This window comes from Juglans microcarpa x Juglans regia, chromosome 8S (genome assembly GCF_004785595.1).
Source record: "Juglans microcarpa x Juglans regia isolate MS1-56 chromosome 8S, Jm3101_v1.0, whole genome shotgun sequence".
Classification (NCBI taxonomy): Eukaryota; Viridiplantae; Streptophyta; class Magnoliopsida; order Fagales; family Juglandaceae; genus Juglans; species Juglans microcarpa x Juglans regia.
Genome location: NC_054609.1, coordinates 2,686,617 through 2,706,847, shown reverse-complemented (window position 1 = coordinate 2,706,847; position 20,231 = coordinate 2,686,617). Strand labels below are relative to the sequence as shown.

Sequence of the window (20,231 nt, the reverse complement as noted above, 5' to 3'; positions counted from 1 at the left end):
TAAAAAATGGTAGATTTAGGAAATGGGACTCGATTTACAACTCAAAGGGACCAAGGGAATCCAAATTATATATATATTTTTTTTTTATAACCAAACATTCATTCATTCATAAAAACCTCAAAACATATTGCTTTGATCAATTCAAAGAGAATGATCAACAAAATTAGGAACATGCTCCCACACATAGAAATATTATCAACATTCCAAGCATAATGAGCTAATCTATGTGCTACCTCATTCCCCATGCGATGCACATGTTGGATTTTGACCTCCTCAAAATATTGTAGCAAGCTCTTTGCTTCCTTAATAAGATTATCATCTGCTGAAAAAGAATCTTGCTCATCTTTTAACTCTTGAATCAGCAGCATACAATCACTCTCAAACAACTAGTTTTGAAAATTCCAAATGGACACTCAGTTGTAAGCCTTGTAGTAAAGCCAACAGTTCAATGGTAATTGGATTCTCTACCTCATTTTCAATCTTGCTTGTAGCCATCACTAGTTTACCTTTGTCATCTTGAAGTACCACACCCACCCCAACCTTTCTCAACTCTGAAAACAGGGCTCCATTAACATTCAATTTTAGAAAACCTCTTGGTGGAGGATTCCAACAGCATATTCTTTTAGCAATATGAGTTTATGAGGAGCTTTTTAGATCAGTAAAAGTTTTATGCAGAGACAAAGAATAGTTTATAACCTGCTCGGGCTGAAGCAATATATGTTCCCTTTGCATCTTATTTTGTCTAGATCACAAGCCCCAAATTATGAGAAAAAACATAGTAAAGTTTGACTTTGTTCCTTTATCAAGAATAAATTTACTCACATCCAAAAACTTCATGTCTAGAATTAGCTGCTGCACAACTGGCGCATAATGTTTCCATAAGCCCCTTCACCTACTGGTTTCGGTCGAGATTTACACCATTTCAAGGTATCGGTGCAGTTTTGGTTTTGTACCGACCAAAACCTTACTGATACCTTCGATTTTCACCCATAGTCACAAGATCATTAGCATTAGGATTTTGGAACTTTCAGTTTATCAATATGGGAAAATAGAACACAAACTTTTGTAGCCATTAGAATTGGAACATTCAGTTTGTTTGTGATATTTTTGTTTAAACTTGTAAGTTTTGGTTGGTTGGATTAGTTGGCTGTGAGATAGACTTCTAGTGGTATGTGAAAGTTTGTCACAGGAACTGAAATCCAATGTTTTGTTAACATGTCACAGCTTGAGTTCAAATCCAATGTTTTGCTAATGTGTCTGATTAATATTTTGTTAATGTGTTTGAGTTCAAGAGATGTGTACAATGTACTGAAAGTTCAAGCATAACTAGATGAAACTATGATTCTCATCTCACTTATAGTTGTAGATAGTGATAGATGCTGGAACACTAGGATATATACACAAAAAATAATCTTTTACAAATACAACTTGAATAGTCTACAACAACCCAAGATATATACATCAATAGCCAACGGTAAAAAAAATAGTCTTTTACAAATACAACTTGAATGCAATTGATTCAAAAATAAATACAACTTGATAAGCCACATATCCATCTTAATGTAGCATTAAATGATTTACATTATCATTGACTTTAAAAGAGTTTAGACTAACTAATAACGCAACAAATAAAACCCAAAATGCAATCAATGCACTTTTGTACTTCTTCTTCATTGAGTGAAATTTTGCGTGTTCTATTCTTGTTCAGCTGCTATCCTTTCATTTCTTTGTTGTGCTAGTTTCAAGGTTCGCTTACAATAATCCGATTGCTCCATTTCACGATCAACACATTCGAAAAATTCACACTGTTTTTTAACCTTATAATATGGACAATTCAGAAACCGCCGACCAAAACTTTTTATGTTACCTGACGTTTGCAGTTTGGAGGGAATACCACAATAACATAGTGGTCTTCGTCCAGAGATCACTTCATCATAGGCTGTATAGTAGATATAGTTTCTCCTCCACTACTTTCCATATTGCTGCAAAGAATACAATCGAATCAGTTATATCAACCATTCATTACATGCAGTAGCAAAAAATACAACCCAGGTCCTTTCCCACCCCTTCCCAGAGTAGAAAAAAAAAAGTTTATCATTGCAGCCCCAAAATAGTCTATCATTGCAAAAGAAACAACCAAGCAGTAGCAAAAAAATACAACCTAGTGCAACAACATTTTATAAACCATTGGCCCATGCTAATGCAACAACAACAAAAAAACCCAATCTAATGCAACAACATTTTAGAAACTATTCTTTTTGGAGCATCGATCCCAATTTTGTCTCAGGTAAGAGGCATTTTTAATAACTTCTTTATTTTTCTATTTTTTAATTCCAAGTTGAATAATTACTAAATTTTATTTTGGTAGTGCTTTGTTAATATTGTTGTTGGAAACATATTGTTCGATCCAACCAATTCATTTTGCTTGACCAGAAATGAATGGATCATTTGCATATTGATTAAGGAAAATATTAAACTAAGAATGAAAATAGAAGTGCATATGCATATTTTGAAATTGTACAAATTGATTAAGTTAATACTTGCACTAATGTGATGCATTATATAAATGTTATATAACTTGTTATATGCTACCAGGTCGTATCAGGAACCTTGTATCCATTCAGTCCTGTGGCAAAACTATTTCTCTGGCATAACCCATAACCAATCTGTGAGTTTTGAGGCACTATATGAAAATATTATATCTGATAATGATTTTGTTCTGGTCCTACATTTGTCTACACATATCTAGTATTATATGCCCACAAGTTCATGCTTACTTAAGATCAGCCAACAACTTTTCTTATTTGGAAGGTAATATTGAACTTGAATAATTGATATCCTGCAATTATTTTGCAGACTTTTCTTGTGTGGCAAATTCTTCTGTCAATTATTTTTCTTAGAAGATAAAACACTAGAGAAAACCAACTTCTTGGATGCTTTCTTGTAGCACTTGGTGTAATCGTAACTGTAGCAAGGTAAGTTATATATATATATATATATATATATATATACCTACTTACACACGCACAGTTATATTTATTACCTCATGTTGAGGCTCATCTATAAACAATTATTTTCTACTTCACTAAGGATCATAAGGCTTCAAAATACACAACATATAATCAAGTTTATAATTGCATGGAAGAAACCATGGAAAATACACAGTTCAATAATTGTGGCCAAATCTCTCAAGTTTATTGATTGTACAAGTTCTTGAGAATTTAAATTTAATGACATGCACATAGAAACCATGGGAGAAACCTAATTACCATGGAAGAAACCATGGAAAATACACATCATATAATAATTTTCTAATCCAAATAACTTAAATAAATTGACCCTAAATCCAGATTGCATAATAAACAAAACAAACTTACAGTCGGTTCGTTGATTCGGTTCGTTTCAAAGCACTCGATAGAGAGGAGAAAGAGCATAGGGCACGGGGAGAAAAGAGAGAAAGGGAAAACGGGAGAGGAGAAAAAGAAGAACCGGGAAGGGATAGGAAGAGCAGAACCGAAAGGGGAGAGAGAGAATCAGGAGAGGAGAATCGGGAGAGAAGAGGGAAAGTCTCAAAGTTGATTCAATAAGGTGTGGTTCATTATAAAACAAATACACCTCATACATGTTGTATTTCTATTGGCCGGTGTGAATATGAGTATCCATTTTTTAGCTTTTATATATATATATATATGAGAATATTAGTGTTTTTTAAAAAGAAAAATAATGAGTAAATAGTGAATGACAAAGACCAAAAGTTAACCAAAAAATCTATGTACAGGCAACCTAGACCCCTGAATTCATTGTCACCCACATGAATATATACCTTCTGAGAGGCAATTTCTCAGCAACATGTGTTTGACGGTGAGAGAAAAGGAGACATGAGAGAGGCAGAGAGAGTCCTTTGGACGTAAGGAAGAGAATCACTTATATTAAAACTATATATTTATATTATATTATGCATCATAATATTATTATTATACAATCTGATCACATTTTTCAAAGGCATCAGTACTTAATTATAAGCTGTGATTCAGGGATCGACAGTGTCATGGGGGAATGTATCTGCATGCAGATAAGACTCCTTCGATCCATAGCTGCCTGCAAGTCACTATAGTCATAATAACAATTAAGGACGATGCATCTCTTTCCTTGAAAACGTACCATTTCCCACGCCGAAATTTAATCTCGGGGTTCGGTCTTTAACAAAAACAATTAATAATGATATATAGTTTTAGCAGCTATATAGTTATTCTATTTGTTGTTAGTTAAAGGAAGTTACCTCGAATATCGGGTATTTTTTTTATCATGTACCTTACATTATATATATAATTTATAAACATTATTATATATTATGGTCTAAGGGTTGAAATGTTATTTAAAAAAAAAAACCATTAAAGATTCATTCCATGTGCTTGTTTGTCACATGGCATTTCAGCCAAGAATTTTGCTTGTGGGTCCACAATTTATTGTTATAATTAAGTCATCATGTGTCTTGATAAACACACCTTACCATACAAAATTATTTAGGAAAAATATGGAATATTTGTGAATATTAAGATGTTTCACCTTAACTAGCGATTGTTTTACACTTCACACCTGAAATTATTAAAATTGACATGTTATATATATCCATCATCTAATACATCCATTAAAACAACAAAAAATAGATCATCATGATGTGTTATAATTAAGTTAGGATGAAATTAAATTGCATATCTTGGTTTTGATATTTTCGGGTACGTACAAAATATAAACAATTATTTGATCATTTTATGATGAAAAGTGTATTTAATTAAGTTAAAATTTAAATATTGTAATTGAAACACAGAAACTTATAGTTCGCTATATATGGTTTGGTTTTGCATGGTATCTTCCGCGTGCATTCAACGGTTGTACCAAAAAATAAATAAAAGAATAGAAAAGCTGCTTAATTCTCTTGACTTTCTTATAATATATAATTAAATTAACCACCAACATTTTCTTTCAATATAATTGTCATTAGTCGGCCAATGTTGTCTACAGATCCATTAATAATATACTCGTCTACATCATTGATGGCAAACCGGCCTGCCACGTGCATGTTTGATTTTTAAAATTATATTTCTGATTACATTTAAGATTTTAATTTCACTATTTTATAATTATTTTTCAAAAATAAAAAAGAACTAAATCTCCACATTACAATGTCGTGTGTTTTCATTTTGATCAGTGGTATTAATTGACAGAAATACTAACCAAATAGGAAAAAACAATTCTTAAAGCTGGCCGCTCAAACCAAATTAATTAGGAGGTAATTAATCATGGGGCTAAAATTTTAATTTTTCCCCTTTTTTTATTTCTGTTCTTCATTTCTTCCTTGATCAGTACTCCATGCACCCATTAATTGGTGCAAAATAGCTGTAATTATAGTTATCAAATTAACTTATGTTCTGTTGTTGTTATTTTGCCCATCATATGCCTCAACATTATTAAATTCTAGCTTCTTCTTTTTTTTTTAAACTATGCATGAATTTAATGATTGATGTCCTATATGATTAAACTACAAGAAACCAGGCATTTTTCAGCGCTCATAAATACTCTTTATAATTGCTGCATTTAATCATTTTTGGTTATTTTTAATTCACTGCATGTTTGACGAAATTAAAATGCCTTTTCTAATCAATTTCAACGATATATAAAAATCGTCGCAAAAAATTATTATTTCCTGTAATCTTTGTCCGTCGCAAATATCACAAAAATCAATAGAAATAGCCTTTTTGTTTATCCTTTAATAGTTGAGAAAAGTCAATTACAGCGATACATATCGTCGCAAAAAGTTATGAAATCGCCTCAAAACTGCTATATATGTTGGAGATCAAAATAATTAAAGAGCATTAATTATTCCAATGATCGATGGATCTGAGGCATGCAACGTGGCACAACATACACCACATGATGATGTAAGTCATGTATTATATATATAATAGGATCCATGCATGCAGCCCTCGACTAATGCATGCAAGCTAGCTAATTCAAATATGGAGGTACTCCAAGTAAAACAGCGAAAGAAATTCGTTGATTTTTTACAAACAAGTTCTTGATCAGACGGCCAGTATTAGCAGCTTGTTTCTTCATTTCTGCGCCCTAACATTCAGACAACCCGAATAAAATCAGATGGCCAGCGAGACAAGAAGTACTGCACATACAAAACATATATACAATTATACATATATCTAGCTGGTTTAAATACAGATCATTTTTTCCTTTACAAAAGAATTTAAAAAAAAAAAAACTGTTGAAATCTAAGCTGATATTAATGCAACGCTAAGTTGACTGACTATGCATGCATTAGATCATTAGAAACTTGCTTGATTGGTTAATTAGCATTTTGTTTATCAAAGACTTCACCTTTGCCCTTCCTTAATCCTCAAACCATGCCTACAAATCAGCACATGATTAGTTTAATATATAATGCAACTCTTTGTGATGAAAAGCATTTCCATGTGTCGAAGTCATCAGAGGTGGCCGGCCGGTACATACTGGGGTTACAAGATATATAATGTAAGTACGTATGTTGTCAGCAGTCGGCAGAGATTAATTGAGTTACAAGTAAAATAAGATTTTGGAAAGTCAAACAAGGTATAGATATAGTAATTATGTTAATAACTATGTGTTAGATCTGATCAAGAACTGCATGCATGTTTCTTTGTTTTGGGGATGTTGTAACATCGTACAAAAATGTTTTGAAACAGTTTTTAACTGCAGCTAGATAGCTATTTCCACTTCTTTTTATGGGGTTCTTTTAAATCCAAGAATTAATTAATGCACTTAACTACCTGAATAATTAATGATCACCAGCATCGACATCTAAAATGCTTATGCTTATGCTTATTTTGTGGGTCCACACTTCAAGAGGCATTGACCTTATAAATTTTATTTTATATATATATATATATATATTATTTAAAACCTAATGTGTCACCGTCCCATGCATGCACAGTACACCTTTCCCCAAATGGCTATCTTTTAAGGGGAAAAAAAATAGAAGACTTAAAAAACTAGAGGTTGACATAGAAGATGGCGGGAAGCTTTTGCTATAAATGGGTTCAAGGATCGACCCTTCTTCCAAGCCAACAAGAACTGTGCAAGCTTATAACCTTATAAGCACATACATTCACTAGATATAAAAGTAACTCTTTCCTTCATCTTATCTACCTTTGCCCCTTCGATCTTTTGATTCAATGGCGATCCCAGTGATTGATTTCTCAAAGCTCAGTGGTGAGGAGAGGGCCAAGACAATGGCTGAGATTGCTAACGGATGCGAGGAGTGGGGATTCTTCCAGGTACTTCTATTACTTCCTTAATTAATTGCAGTGAATCTGTAAGTACTGATAATCAACATGCAGAAGAAGTGTCTAAGAATGGTAGTAGATCATGATGCATGGATGCAAAACTATTGCTAGTTATCTTGTATGATCATGCTAGTCATGTTTTCAAATGAAATAAAAATAACTAAGAGGAATGAAAGATATGAATGTATATTGTAGCTTTTATCTTGGTAAATGCAGTTTCCTTTATGTTGACAATAATTTTTAAGGTTGCATTATAATAATTATTGTGCGTTGCAGCTGGTGAACCATGGAATTTCGGAGGAGCTCCTCGAAAGGGTGAAGAAGGTATGCTCCGAGTGCTATAAGATGGAAAGAGAAGAAAATTTCAAGAACTCAACACCGGTGAAGCTGTTGAAGGAAATAGCTGAAAAGAAGAACGGCAACAATGTGGAGAATGTGGACTGGGAAGATGTCATCACTATCCTAGACAATAGCCAGTGGCCATCTCAAACCCCTGGATTCAAGTAAGCGCTGCATATATAGATTTCTTGATGTTTTCTAAGCTGAAATTAAGGGGAAAACACAATGAAGACTCTGATGATCAAACTTTACACAAGTTCATAAAACCTTATCTCGTTCTGCTGCTGACAAACTGTAAAGAGCAAAGCCATTTATGCGACAATAAAATAATAATGCTTTCAAGCAACTTCTAAGCTATACAGACAATAAAATAATAATGCTTTGAAGCAACTTCTAAGCTATACAGGCAAATCTAACACATCAATGGCTTTCTATAAGCAAGAAAATGAAATTGTTTTTAGACAGCTCACTGATTGAGATTTCCAAATTTCTTTTACATATGACTTCGTTTTGGATTTCTGGATTCCATCTTTTGGAACCATGTAGTACTTTGCATGCCTATTTGTCAGTTTAGGGGTACTATCCACGCTTGCCATATGTCTAGTATATATTTTTAACTAGTAAGTTCATGAAATTCATGCTCAAAATCTTTTGCTTTAATTTCTAAAGAAATTTTTTTGATGTGTTAAGAAACACCTGCAACATTGATCACTTGCAAGCCAAAAGCACGTGAGATGACAAAAAACTTCTCAAGTAATTATTTTAACAGAACCGAACTGATATCATCATTTGGCTTGTGATGCTGATGACAGGGAAACCATGGCTGAATACCGAGCAGAACTGAAGAAGTTGGCCATCAAGGTCATGGAAGTGATGGAAGAGAATTTGGGCTTACCAAAGGGATACATCAAGAAGGCATTTGATGGGGAAGAAGACAGTGCCTTCTTTGGCACAAAGGTGAGCCACTATCCCCCATGTCCACAACCAGAGCTAGTGAATGGTCTCCGAGCTCACACCGACGCCGGAGGTGTCATCCTTCTCTTCCAAGATGACAAGGTGGGAGGTCTTCAAATCCTTAAAGAAGGCCAATGGATCGATGTTCAACCAGTTCCCAATGCCATTGTCATCAACACTGGAGATCAGGTCGAGGTCTTAAGCAATGGTCGATATAAGAGCGTTTGGCACCGGATTTTGGCTACTCCAGATGGGAACAGGAGATCCGTTGCTTCCTTTTACAATCCCTCCCTTAAGGCCACCATATCCCCAGCACCTCAGTTAATGGAGAATCTCAAGCAAGAAGTGGATAGAACTTACCCCAAGTTTGTGTTTGCTGACTACATGTCTGTTTATGCTGAGCAGAAGTTCCTCCCCAAAGAACCCAGGTTCCAAGCCGTGAGAGCCATGTAAGAAGAAAATCTCAAAAGGATTGAACTTCATAATAAACCGATTAGAAGATTACACATAAGGTTCTGGTGTGTTTTTTTTTTTTTTTTTTTTTTGTTGTTATGGTCTTGATGATAAAGATTTGCCTTCTGGCAAACATACCACTGGCTTCTCTTCCTCTTAATAGCATCTTCAGGGAGGAAAGAAAGCTAACGTGAGTATTAGCTTGTTTGTTTTAGATTGCCGTTTGCTTTCTTCTTGTGCAATCAATGGATGCTTAAATGCACCTAATAAGGTTTTTTCTATATAATATAACCATATAAATTGTGCTTTAGGTATTGTTTCCGAGGTTTTCTTTTTCAGCTTGAACCAGCCAAGTTTCTTCCGGTACCTGTTCAGAAGGGAAGGGGGCCGGGGAAGAGGGGAAAAACGCTCCTTCCAGTATGTCAGCTTGCGCCGCAGCAAAATTTTAAAAAATAGCAAGTAATGAAAGAAAAATTATTCTCATAAGTCATTATTCACTATCAGTCCACACCTCACACCATATAAAAAACACAATCTATGAAAAACACCCCTACACCCTATGAAAAAACTATAATTGTGAGGTGTGAAAGTGAATAATCGAGTAGAATTCCTCAATTGTCTCATGAATGGAAGGAAATTAGAAGGGACAAATAATTTTAGAGAGAGAGAGAACCGAGCATGTTTCACTACATAATGAAGCAGGCACCAAATAATTGAAGCATTATCGAAGGCACAAACAGAAACTGTATCTGAAATAATAATGTTTCAATGATCAATATGAAATTTGCAACCAAAAAAATAATATGAAAATCATTTCCCCTGCACGTAATCTACATATCCTTTATAGTCTTATTATTTTCATGTGGCATCTCACATGAGATTCAACTAATATATTCTAAAAGGATAATAATAAATAATACAGGAAGTCAAACAAGCATCAGTCAACTTTCAGATCCATTGATGAGTTTATAAGAAAATCTTTATTTCTGTGCAAGAGTGAACGGTATATATATAATTACATCTTGTCATATAGAACAGAAGAAAGTCGGAGGAAAATTGAGTAGCCTTCCTTCATGTGGGAGGCAATGTGGGAACCGATGGTATTTACTATTTCTAACGTCATATTTTCTGTATTATATTATATACTTTGTACTATATAGTAATATACAGTAAATTTACATGAACCTCAATCTGGTGTGGAAAAGAGAATAGGTTTCTTTGCAATTTCAGAGGCTTCAAAGGGCTTTTTGATCTAGTCTCTCATTCCAATTTAGGCAGCGAATCAAACTGCGAAACCAATCACATGTCTGGTCAGACTTATTTACTGTTGGAAGTGGGTGCTGGCTCATATATATTCGCACTGAATCTCCCCTTGATAGTTGCTGCCTTCTCTTCCCATCAAGCGAAACCCATGCATTGCTTCTAGCATCCTCTGGTATCTGCCAAATACGACAATAAAGTAGCAAGAACCATGATCAATAAGCAAACTTTACCAGTGACATAAAAGATAGAACAGCTACTTGAAGCAACTTCATGTGATGACAGAATGGTTTTAGACTCAAAATAAAGTAGAAAGAGAGAAAATTTGGTATGAAACTAGTACTTTCCTAGATACTTCTTTGAAGAACTAAAAGGCATTCAAAAGATGGCATCCAACTACTTCACTTATAGGAATAAGAGTATAACAGAACTTTTTTTTTACAAGTATGACAGAAGTCAATGTGAATACAAGTAGGAGAACTGAGAATGCTTTGGACCACTCTCCCAACTAGGGTTACAAGCTCCTTTTGGCTTTTGTTTTTATTTTATGTTTTTCATATGTTTCTCTAATTATTAGAAAGAGTCAAATAACTTAATTTTGCTGATGAATATCAGACAGGTAATGAAAAGAATTAATAAGAACATGTTTTTATGAGATTCCCAGTTCTAGGATTGAGGGATAACCAACTCTGGTAAATGACCAACAGCAGGACATACTTCAGGAGTGGCCCAAACTGGTTGGCATACATACCTCAGAAAATCAAGACCGAAACGAAAAATTGCCAGAAAACCACATCTGTACCGCAGAATGCTCACCACCTCCCAAGTTGAGTTTCAAGACTGTATTTATGTCTATAAGTGTATCTACAAGTCTATACCTGTAAACATATATAGACCTAACAGAAGATTTCCCAGAAAGCCACATCTCTACCGCAGAATGCTCACCAGCTCCCAAGTTGAGTTTCAAGACTGTATAGATCATTATGTCTATAGGTGTATCTACAAGTCTATACCCGTAAACATATACAGACACTGTTTAATTTAGAGGGTTGCTGCGTACTGTTCAAAACTAATCAAGTACAGGACCCAAATTAAAGGAGCATGGTACTCCAACACTTAAATGGATTCCTGATGAGCAGTTCAACATGGAAATAAAAGAACATTTGAATCCTGTTACAACAGAGATTAGAAAATATGGGGCCCTTTAAACATTTGCTAGAACGTTTAGAGGACGTGGGCATTGGAGAGTGGGACTCCAAGATGAAATCCCTAGATCCAACACCCCAACATTTATCATTGCTTTGTAAACATGCCTAAAGAACCAAAAAGTGAAGAAAATAAAATTTGAAATTTCTTCTGGCTTGTTCCAGCATGCAGTGATTCCCTTTTAGAGAAACAGAGCAACTCCCTCTTAAAGGTTGGAAGCACTGGGATCTGACATTGATTTCCAGTTCATGCCACCTTTATATTAACAGAATCTTTGTTAAGATGTCTACCAGATTGTGAGCTAAAGATATGAAATAAAGGATGCCTGGACATGGTATAACATCACCTTCAATTCCAGCCTTGCAGAATCTGGAAGTATAACTGGCCTAAATGAGAGGGAGTGCGGGCAGATTGGTGTAAACAGCATGCAAGGGACATTTGGATGCACCTGCATTTAGATTTGCGATGGCCTTAAAAATAGTAATAATGTGCAACAGCAGACAGCCATTTTAATATTTGTAATTGCTGGACTGAACTTTTATATTTTTAAATAAGAGCACATTACACTGCATTGTGTTCTTAATATTTGAGCACTAATGGATAGACACAACATCAGTAAAAATAATGGATAGTTGATTAAGTGTCTTCATAGGAGAAAAATCCTTGCTTTGAAATTATATATGCTTTGAAATTATATAATATATATAGATATAAATATGCCTTTGATGACCTATCAAAAAAATATGCCATTGATAAACTATAAAATAGACAAGTGATGCAGATACACATCCAACATGGACATTCAGAAAACATAACTTGTTGCGTAATACCAATTACATTGTAAATTGTAGTTTCTTAAATATCTAAATTCTCTACTGAGGTCATTATGTCATGCAAAATTCAGTTTTTTGAGTGATTTTTCTGCTTCCTGGTACACTTGACATACAGCAATCACCAAGAAGAGCAATTTGTCCGCTAAGCTAATACAAAAGGATGAATGCATTTTCTTAATTGACATGCAACCACTGCAGTTATTCTAATGGCTAGTCCATGCACCAAACACTGCATCAATCTCATTAGTTACAAACTATGAAGCTCCAATTTTATCAGTCCTTTAAAAAAAGGTATGAGGGAGGAAGGGGAGAGAGAGAGAGAGAGATTTGCATTAAAGTCATAAAAAATCCAAAGACATAACCTGTTTCATCGAAAGCTCACTTCTAGTGAAAAAAGGTAATCCCATGGAATCAACACATATAATATATATACATGCATGCATGCATGCATGTATGTATGTATGTATGTATGTATATCCAGGCACCAGAAGTATTATACATACAACTCAAATACTAAGCACTGTTTACCATGGAACCTCCTGCAGCAGTAGAGTAAGCAGTACTTCCTGTAGGCGTAGCTACAATAACTCCATCACCTTGTACCTGAAGAAATATTAACCGTCATTAAATGACTGGCAATGCCATGAACTTATCCTCCATCTGCATGAGTGTTTTAAACGTGAGATGTACCATAAATCATGGACACTGCTTTAAATTAAACAAAGGGATACACTTTTCACCCTTCAATTAAAAAGAGTTTTACACTACGTACCTAAAACTGACATATTTCACCCTTCAACTGCTACCTTTGTCAAATAGCACCATTTATCCGAATCCGGCCTTAAGATAGCGAAAATAGATAACAAAACACAATCTTGATCATCGGATCTTAACAAAGGGTGCTATTTGATAGAAGACGATGGCTGGAGGGTACAATATGTTAGTTTTGGCAATCCGGAATGCAAAGTGTCAAACACCTATTAATTTGAAGATGGCAAGTGTATGTTCCCATTAAATAAATGTTAGACTTCTGTCTTCTTGCGATTAGAGAGAGCAAGTAACAACTCCTCGGTTCACATAAGAGTTAAGGCATGAACATAGAGTTTTAGAACAGGTTTTTTTCAATATTAAAAATGAATTCACCAACCTCACCTTGGTTATGAGTCGGTCATGCTCATAGCATTCAATTTTTGAGAGATATGGATTAGAACCCCGATCAACAACGACCTCATTAAGAACATCAAATACTTTCCCAGGCACTGCTTTACCCTTTTGAAAAATTTCACATCGAAGACGCATTCTAAGAGTTATATAGACACCATCTAGCGTGTTATTTCCGTGGATGACTTGTCCTAAGTCCTGCTTATAGTCTTCAAACTGTATCAAAGAAATATGACAAGTAAATTAAAAAAAAAAATGACTCTGTGAAAAGAGAACTCCAAAGTTGAGTTAAGAATCTTACAGTATGGGAAGTCAGAAATCCAAGAGATCCAAGATTAAATGATACAACAGGAGGAACAGCACCTCTAAATAGATTTGATGCATGGAGTATAACCCCATCTCCACCCAAGCATGCCACAAAATCAACCCTCTCATGTAGATCGCTGCATTAAGGACATCCAACATGTCAACAAACTCCTGAAGTAGAGGAATATTAACAAAATCTTCAATGTTGTTTTTCTTAAAACAAAGAGTTTCAGTACCTGGTGTCCTGACTATAAAAGGTCTGAACAAATCCAAACCCTGGAATTCTAGCAAATATGTCATGCACATCAGGTTCCACAAGAACATTCATTTGCTCTTGGTAATATAAGTAAGAGGCAACCTGCAAATGAGATGCAATAAATCCAGTTGAAAAATAGCTATGCAAAGATTGAATGAGTGAATATGGAGGTTCACATAATCACTTATGGTTGAGACAGATATCCTTTAGTATACCCACAGAATTAGACAATAGGTTGTCCTCTTGAATTCAATTCCTACGCAAGACATCCCATTACCTGAGAGAAGTTCCACTGAGAATATATGCTGATTAATTTAGTACTTAATTTCAAGTTCGAAACAAAATTTTATTATTCCTCTATTGTTGGTAACATGATAAGATACCACAACCCTATTGCCTATGATAGATGATACTCTCTAGGTTCCAAAGTAATGAGGTGCTCTCCCTTCTGTGTTCTCCCAAAATATATGGAGTTTCTAAAAAAGAAAGCATTTATTGATTTAACTTTCCATATTACCTGAATTTTTAATAATATATGAGCCTTCATTTTTCTTTTTTAACTTGAAACACCTTTCTTGACCCATCTAAGGATTTTAAGAAAAAAGTAATGTCTATTTTTCTTCACTCAAATGGTGCCATCTGTGAACTCCCATCAATGATGAGATGGAGTGAGTACATTCTCTTGCAGTGTTGGAACCAAAAATACTTGTTTTTACAAAATCACAATACCAACAATAGGGCTTTTTGTTCAAGGAAAAACCTCAATAAGTTAAAAACATAAAAAGCAATGAAATTGGGGAAAAAACAGCAGAAACATATCTTTTTTCACTAAAAAGATTGAGTTCCACATATAAACTCTTAGGCATTTGCAAACAATATTTTCTATTGGTACCTTTTTAGCTTCTTCCATGAGCTCTTGCCCCAGTTTCTTCAACAACAATACAGTCTTTGGTGTCGATTTCCACATAAGCATCTGCTGCTGGGTACTAGGATGAGTGAAGGCCAAGGAGGATTCCGTCACCTTTTCTCTGGTACAAGAGTATCCATCTGTTCGAACTAAAAACATCTCCGCTTTCTTTCTTGACTGCACTCTTACAACCCCAGTTGTAGAAGCACACATATTACCTTCAATTGGCCCCAGATCACCATTGGCTGAAACTAAGGCAGCTCCACCATTGCTCAAACGATCCTCCAATATAGATGTGGATCTTAGATGCTCATTGAAGTCATTTGTCACAGTGGTAGAGATATTAGTTTCGGTCATTACAGAAGACCTTTCCACTTGGTCCAGTCCATTCACAACTGAAACCAAACTATTGCCAGTCAAATGCTTCCCATTGTCAGCAGATGATTTATGGGGCTCTGGCGATAGATTTCTTCCATTGAGTGATCCATTCGAACTTCCAGACTCCAGAGGCCGCATTACAGTATCAGTACGAACAATATCATCTTTCAATTTTGTCCCATTATACACCTCTCTAGAAACTGGTAATGTTTCCAACCTCTTCAATTGATGATTAAAAACATATGTAGAAGGCGAGATCTTTCTACTCCTAAAAAACCTGGACATTTCTTTTTTGCAGAAAACATCACAAGTAGGAACCTGAGCCTTCATAGGATCCATTTTCATGTTGAAGTTTGCAAGAGATCCTACTCCATTATCAACTAATTCTACTGATGGCATAGCTTGGACAGAAACAAGGCTGTTGTGGGCCCCATTACTGCTTCGAATTTTCTTACCCTTGTATAGAGAGACCTTTTCATAGGGTACTCCATTTGAACCCAAAGACTCTTGCAGTAACTCGCTCTCCTTTTCCAGGAGGACACTTTCTTCAATAATGCAAGACTCCTGCATTTTTCTCATTCCATCTGCATCTCTTGATAACAAAACATTGGGAGCATGTGATTGACTAGAGACTAACTGCTGTGAACAGCGAGTCATGTACTGCCTCCATCTGGAGACCATGGCAGAAGTTCTCCATACTCCCTCCTTACTATGAAGATATATGGGCTTTTTGCTGCAATCTGAAACTAAAGATGCAAAATTTTTTACCTGCTCCATTAATGGCGCGGTCCCAACTTCAACAGGAATTTTAACCAGTTCAATTTTCCCAGACAAAACAGCATCATCTATGGCTGCTTTATAAAAATCGTCCTTGACAGTCTCTGCTCTAAGATCCACAATGGTTTTGTATCCTTTCTTCACTAGCCACTTCAGACCTTCTTCTGTTACCTGACCACCCCTCCAAAAAGCTACTATAGAATCTTTGGACCCTATGTCCTCTCTAGAAGTGGAAAAATAAACAGGACTCCAATTCGCAAAGAGAGTATGGAGTGGATAATTCTCCCCACGGGCAAAGCCAGAATCATAGCAGACATTCTTCAGTCTCTGAAGTTTCCTCCATACATCCAAGCTTCGATCATCATCAGGCATCAAATAGTTTTCAAGAGCAATGTGCAAACTCTCACAACACCTTTTCATCTCACGCCGGAAAATGGCAAGTGGAGGAAGATTATCCTCCACTAAGTTTATATCTTCGAACCGAAAGGACTTTCGAATCGAGGATCTTCCAGAAAGGACATCCTCTCTCCCTTTGTTAAGGAGGGACACTATGCAACCAAGGACAGAGACAATTTTATCTTCCAATAGTGGTTTTTCCTCAGATGTGAAATCATATGAAACGCTACATTCACCAGTCAATGGATTGCACAATGTGTCCATTACAGAAGTATGAAGCTGCTCAGCGGTTCTAAAGATTCTGCAATATGCCTCAACCTCTGCAATATCCCCAGGAACTGGACCAATCCAAGGCACCTGTGACGGGTCATGAGACTGGAAGGTCTTCACATCCAAATAAATCAGTGTCAGTCCAGGACAAGAAACTCATCTTAGAGCCATCAATTCATTAAATCTAAATTGAATACATGAAAGAAAGCAGACAATAAAGCATCAAACCGGGAGGATTTGGAAAATGATATAACATAGAGCGGGGAAAATTAGTGCTTAAATTTGGATAAAATGACCAACAATGACATTGTAACTTTGTAAGGCAAAGGTGCCGCACAGCAAACAATTTTTCCACATAAGACATACGGAAACATAACCTGATGAAGGAAGACCCTTCTCTTTCTAAAACTCTCCCACAAACACTCCCCTGAGAGGAGAGAGGAGGTCCAGCACTTCCCTCATGCCCCTCTCCTCCTCCCCCTTCCCTCACAAGACATAGTTACCATTTTCTTAGAGTTTATGTTGTTCTTGGCTTTTACGATGATTGAAGGCTGATATACCCTTTTTTAGACCAAAACCACACTTCACGTGTCCCTACACTCACCGGCCGATCTACCATTCCCAACTAACCGATTTGACCTGTGCAAGAGTCTCACCCACCGACCCACCTTGCATCCTTACACCACACGTGCTGCACCAGTATTCCCCAGCCTCTAATCTACCATCCCACCCCATGAGCCTTGCATGTTGCCCAAATGCCAACCTGGCTGATCCACTCCATCCAACTATCTTCTTGCTTTGTCTAAAACCCGGAGTTGACAAACTATCATGACTAAGGATGAGAAAATTGAGTTCTTTGGCGAATTCCCACAATAGTCTGCAACAACATTCTCCCCCCTGTTGCAATGACCCACTTAAACAGATAAATTGAAGCTGTCTATATAATTTTGGACAACTTCATTAACCACCTTCATGACAGCCCCTTTCTGAGTACCCAATTAGCCAAGAAAACCCATGACCAAACCATTTATTTGGCTAAGCTTATGAATTTACCAACTTTTTTCTTTTTTCACCGCACTGTAGCACCTATAGCTATTTTTTGGGATTCTCACCGCCTGTTCTTGTAGCTTTGACATTATTAATATATGATTTTACTTATATATTAGAATTAATAATTTTTACCTGCCAAATGGAGATTAAGGTAATGTAAGATTTAGAGGTCCAGTTACTAGTTAGCAAAGTGAATTGCCACAAAGAAATGAAAAAATAGACGACTGCTTTAGTTTGCAATGATCGAAAACAATTCAAAGCAAAGTGGTGGAATAACTCACTGTAGGCTTTCCTACACTTCAATTCATATCATTATTTCATAATACCAGCATTCCCAATGCAAAGACAACCAACTACAGCACCGCTAATGCATAAACCCCTAACTAACAGATTAGTTTTTCCAAATCTCCAACCAAAATTACCTCCATTAGTGAAATTGACCACAATTCTATCATAACTTGTCAAAAAGTAATATTATTATTTTTCGTTTACTTTTCACTACCATTCACTACTATTTAATATTCTATCATTATTTTTTTCATTACTATTTAACAGATACCACTACCCAAACGCATCCTTAATCAAACCGATTACAATTTCTAAAAGCCCAAAATAACCCACATCTTCAGCTACCAAATTTCCCCAAAAAGTATTATCCTCAGCTCTCTCAACAATTCATTCAACACCCAAGAGCTCGAAGAACTCCAAAAAAAAAGAGAACAACAACAACAACAAACAGCTGAATGAGTGGCGGTGTGAGCAAGAAACCTGAGAGTCCAGACTGAAACTGAGGGAAAATGGCCTAGAGAGTTCCGCACTGACTACGAACTTAAGCCGCCTCTTCAACAAGTCCTTCTTCCTCTGCAACTCGAACCCGTAGAGCTTGGTACTACCAACCGAGAACTGAAATGGCTTAGAGCAACAAAAATGGGAAGCCACAGATGATGAAGATGATGACCTTCCGCTGGCCGGGGAGGAGCAGTTCATGTCGACGACGGCGATTGCCATGTGGCACAAGAAGCAACATGCCACCATGTGTGTGAATCAACTTCTTTATATATATATTTCTTACTTTATTATTTTTATATCGTATGGATATTTGGTGTTTGGAAGATGAGAAAATATAGATGTAGAGGACATCGCCTCTTGGATTTGTTTCCGCTTTTTCTGTCTGGACTCTCATATTTCATTCCTTCTTCAAGTTCAGTTTGGCTTCGAGTTCGTTGATGTGATCTCTTTATGCTCCACAACCACGATTTATATATCCACAATTTTATCTTGCTTTTTCGTACTTTTTGTCATCTTTTTCTTTCGTGCAGAAGATAGCTATGTTGAGAACTGAAATAGGTGAATTTAGATCTTAAATTCATTTCAACTCATTTTAATTTATCATTATAATCTTTTTAAATTTTAATATAAAATATAATAAATAATTTAATTTTTTTAAATTTTAAAATAATAATAATATTAAAAAATAATATTCTAACAATATTTTTTATCACAATTCAATTCAATTCAACATCTAAAACAATCAAAATCTTTCATTTCGACTCAATTTAAGATGTGATTGGATAGTTAGATGATGTTAGATATTTTATGAATAATAATAATAAAATATTAAATAACAATAAAATAAATAATAAAATAATAAATAATAATAAAATAAGTAAAAAATAAAAAAATATTAATAAAATATTAAATAATAATAAAATAATAAATAATACTACATTATCTAAACTAACCCGAAAGAGTAATTTTTACGGTCAAAGGAATTTTACATAAACAAATTTATAAATTTATTAGTTTAACGTAATATATCAAATTATAAAATTGATTTTAATGTAATAGTCATTCTATCCAACTACCTATATCGACACACGTCATTTTATCATCTCTATATCATATACTTACAAAGAAAAAAATGAAAATAAGAAAAAAATGAAAATAGGTGTGTAGTATAAAATTAATAAATAAAATTATTTTTATTATAAAATAAATCTAACGAATTTCATATAATCGTGTTAATTTTTTTTTTTTTTTTGTGTTATGGAATTTCTCCTGAAATATTAATTTAAAAGGAAATTTTAAAATATGTCTTGTGACTCTTAACTGTAGAGTAGTATTGGAATGTCCATTTTATTGTAAATAAATTAAAAGAAAAAACACAAAATGATAATTTTCTTATCCCCATCCACTAAATTCTTGGATAAGTAAATATGAATTTCTGCTTTTAGTTAAAAAGAGGATAGGAAGGTACCTCTTGTACTTGTAGAAGGCAGTAAATAGGTTGTTGAAGTACTAGTGCATGGTCCACACGCGTTGGTCGAACGACAACAAAATGAACGGAACGGCGT

The 20,231-nt window shown here is 35.1% G+C and overlaps 2 protein-coding genes across 4 annotated transcripts; one reads left to right on the top strand and one right to left on the bottom strand.

Moving 5' to 3' along the window:
• The first annotated feature begins 7,064 nt into the window (after positions 1–7,064).
• LOC121244433 (1-aminocyclopropane-1-carboxylate oxidase 5-like) lies at positions 7,065–9,077 on the top strand. Its single transcript, XM_041142499.1, has 3 exons — positions 7,065–7,322; positions 7,608–7,834; positions 8,483–9,077. Exons 1-3 carry the CDS (start codon positions 7,221–7,223, stop codon positions 9,075–9,077), a joined length of 924 nt encoding a protein of 307 aa, XP_040998433.1. The 5' UTR covers positions 7,065–7,220.
• A 961-nt stretch (positions 9,078–10,038) lies between these two features.
• Positions 10,039–19,200, bottom strand: LOC121244432 (NAD kinase 2, chloroplastic). 3 transcript variants are annotated; one of them, XM_041142497.1, is made up of 8 exons: positions 18,646–19,197; positions 14,992–16,941; positions 14,080–14,201; positions 13,839–13,980; positions 13,529–13,753; positions 12,905–12,979; positions 11,890–11,991; positions 10,039–10,516 (listed from the first exon to the last, which is right to left on the bottom strand). In XM_041142497.1, the coding sequence occupies exons 1-8, from the start codon at positions 18,910–18,912 to the stop codon at positions 10,313–10,315; spliced, it is 3,087 nt and encodes a 1,028-aa protein (XP_040998431.1). In that variant the 5' UTR covers positions 18,913–19,197; the 3' UTR covers positions 10,039–10,312. The 3 variants fall into 3 exon arrangements, 2 of the variants coding, with proteins under 2 accessions (XP_040998431.1, XP_040998432.1); XR_005936426.1 differs by lacking the exon at positions 10,039–10,516 and adding an exon at positions 13,149–13,299 and having other exon boundaries at positions 11,933–11,991; positions 18,646–19,200; XM_041142498.1 differs by lacking the exon at positions 11,890–11,991 and having other exon boundaries at positions 18,646–19,199.
• Positions 19,201–20,231: the final 1,031 nt, after the last annotated feature.

What these genes read in the sequence shown, in the direction of transcription:
- LOC121244432 (XM_041142497.1), bottom strand. Translation starts at nt 18,912, where the DNA reads ATGGTGGCATGTTGCTTCTTGTGCCACATGGCAATCGCCGTCGTCGAC. An exon ending in GTTTCAGTCTGGACTCTCAG is followed by an intron (nt 16,942 to 18,645) that starts GTTTCTTGCTCA and finishes TTGGATGTGAAG; the next exon opens with ACCTTCCAGTCTCATGACCC. An exon ending in CTGCTGCAGGAGGTTCCATG is followed by an intron (nt 11,992 to 12,904) that starts GTAAACAGTGCT and finishes ATCTAAATGCAG; the next exon opens with GTGCATCCAAATGTCCCTTG.
- LOC121244433 (XM_041142499.1), top strand. Translation starts at nt 7,221, where the DNA reads ATGGCGATCCCAGTGATTGATTTCTCAAAGCTCAGTGGTGAGGAGAGG. An exon ending in AGGAGTGGGGATTCTTCCAG is followed by an intron (nt 7,323 to 7,607) that starts GTACTTCTATTA and finishes TGTGCGTTGCAG; the next exon opens with CTGGTGAACCATGGAATTTC. An exon ending in TCTCAAACCCCTGGATTCAA is followed by an intron (nt 7,835 to 8,482) that starts GTAAGCGCTGCA and finishes TGCTGATGACAG; the next exon opens with GGAAACCATGGCTGAATACC.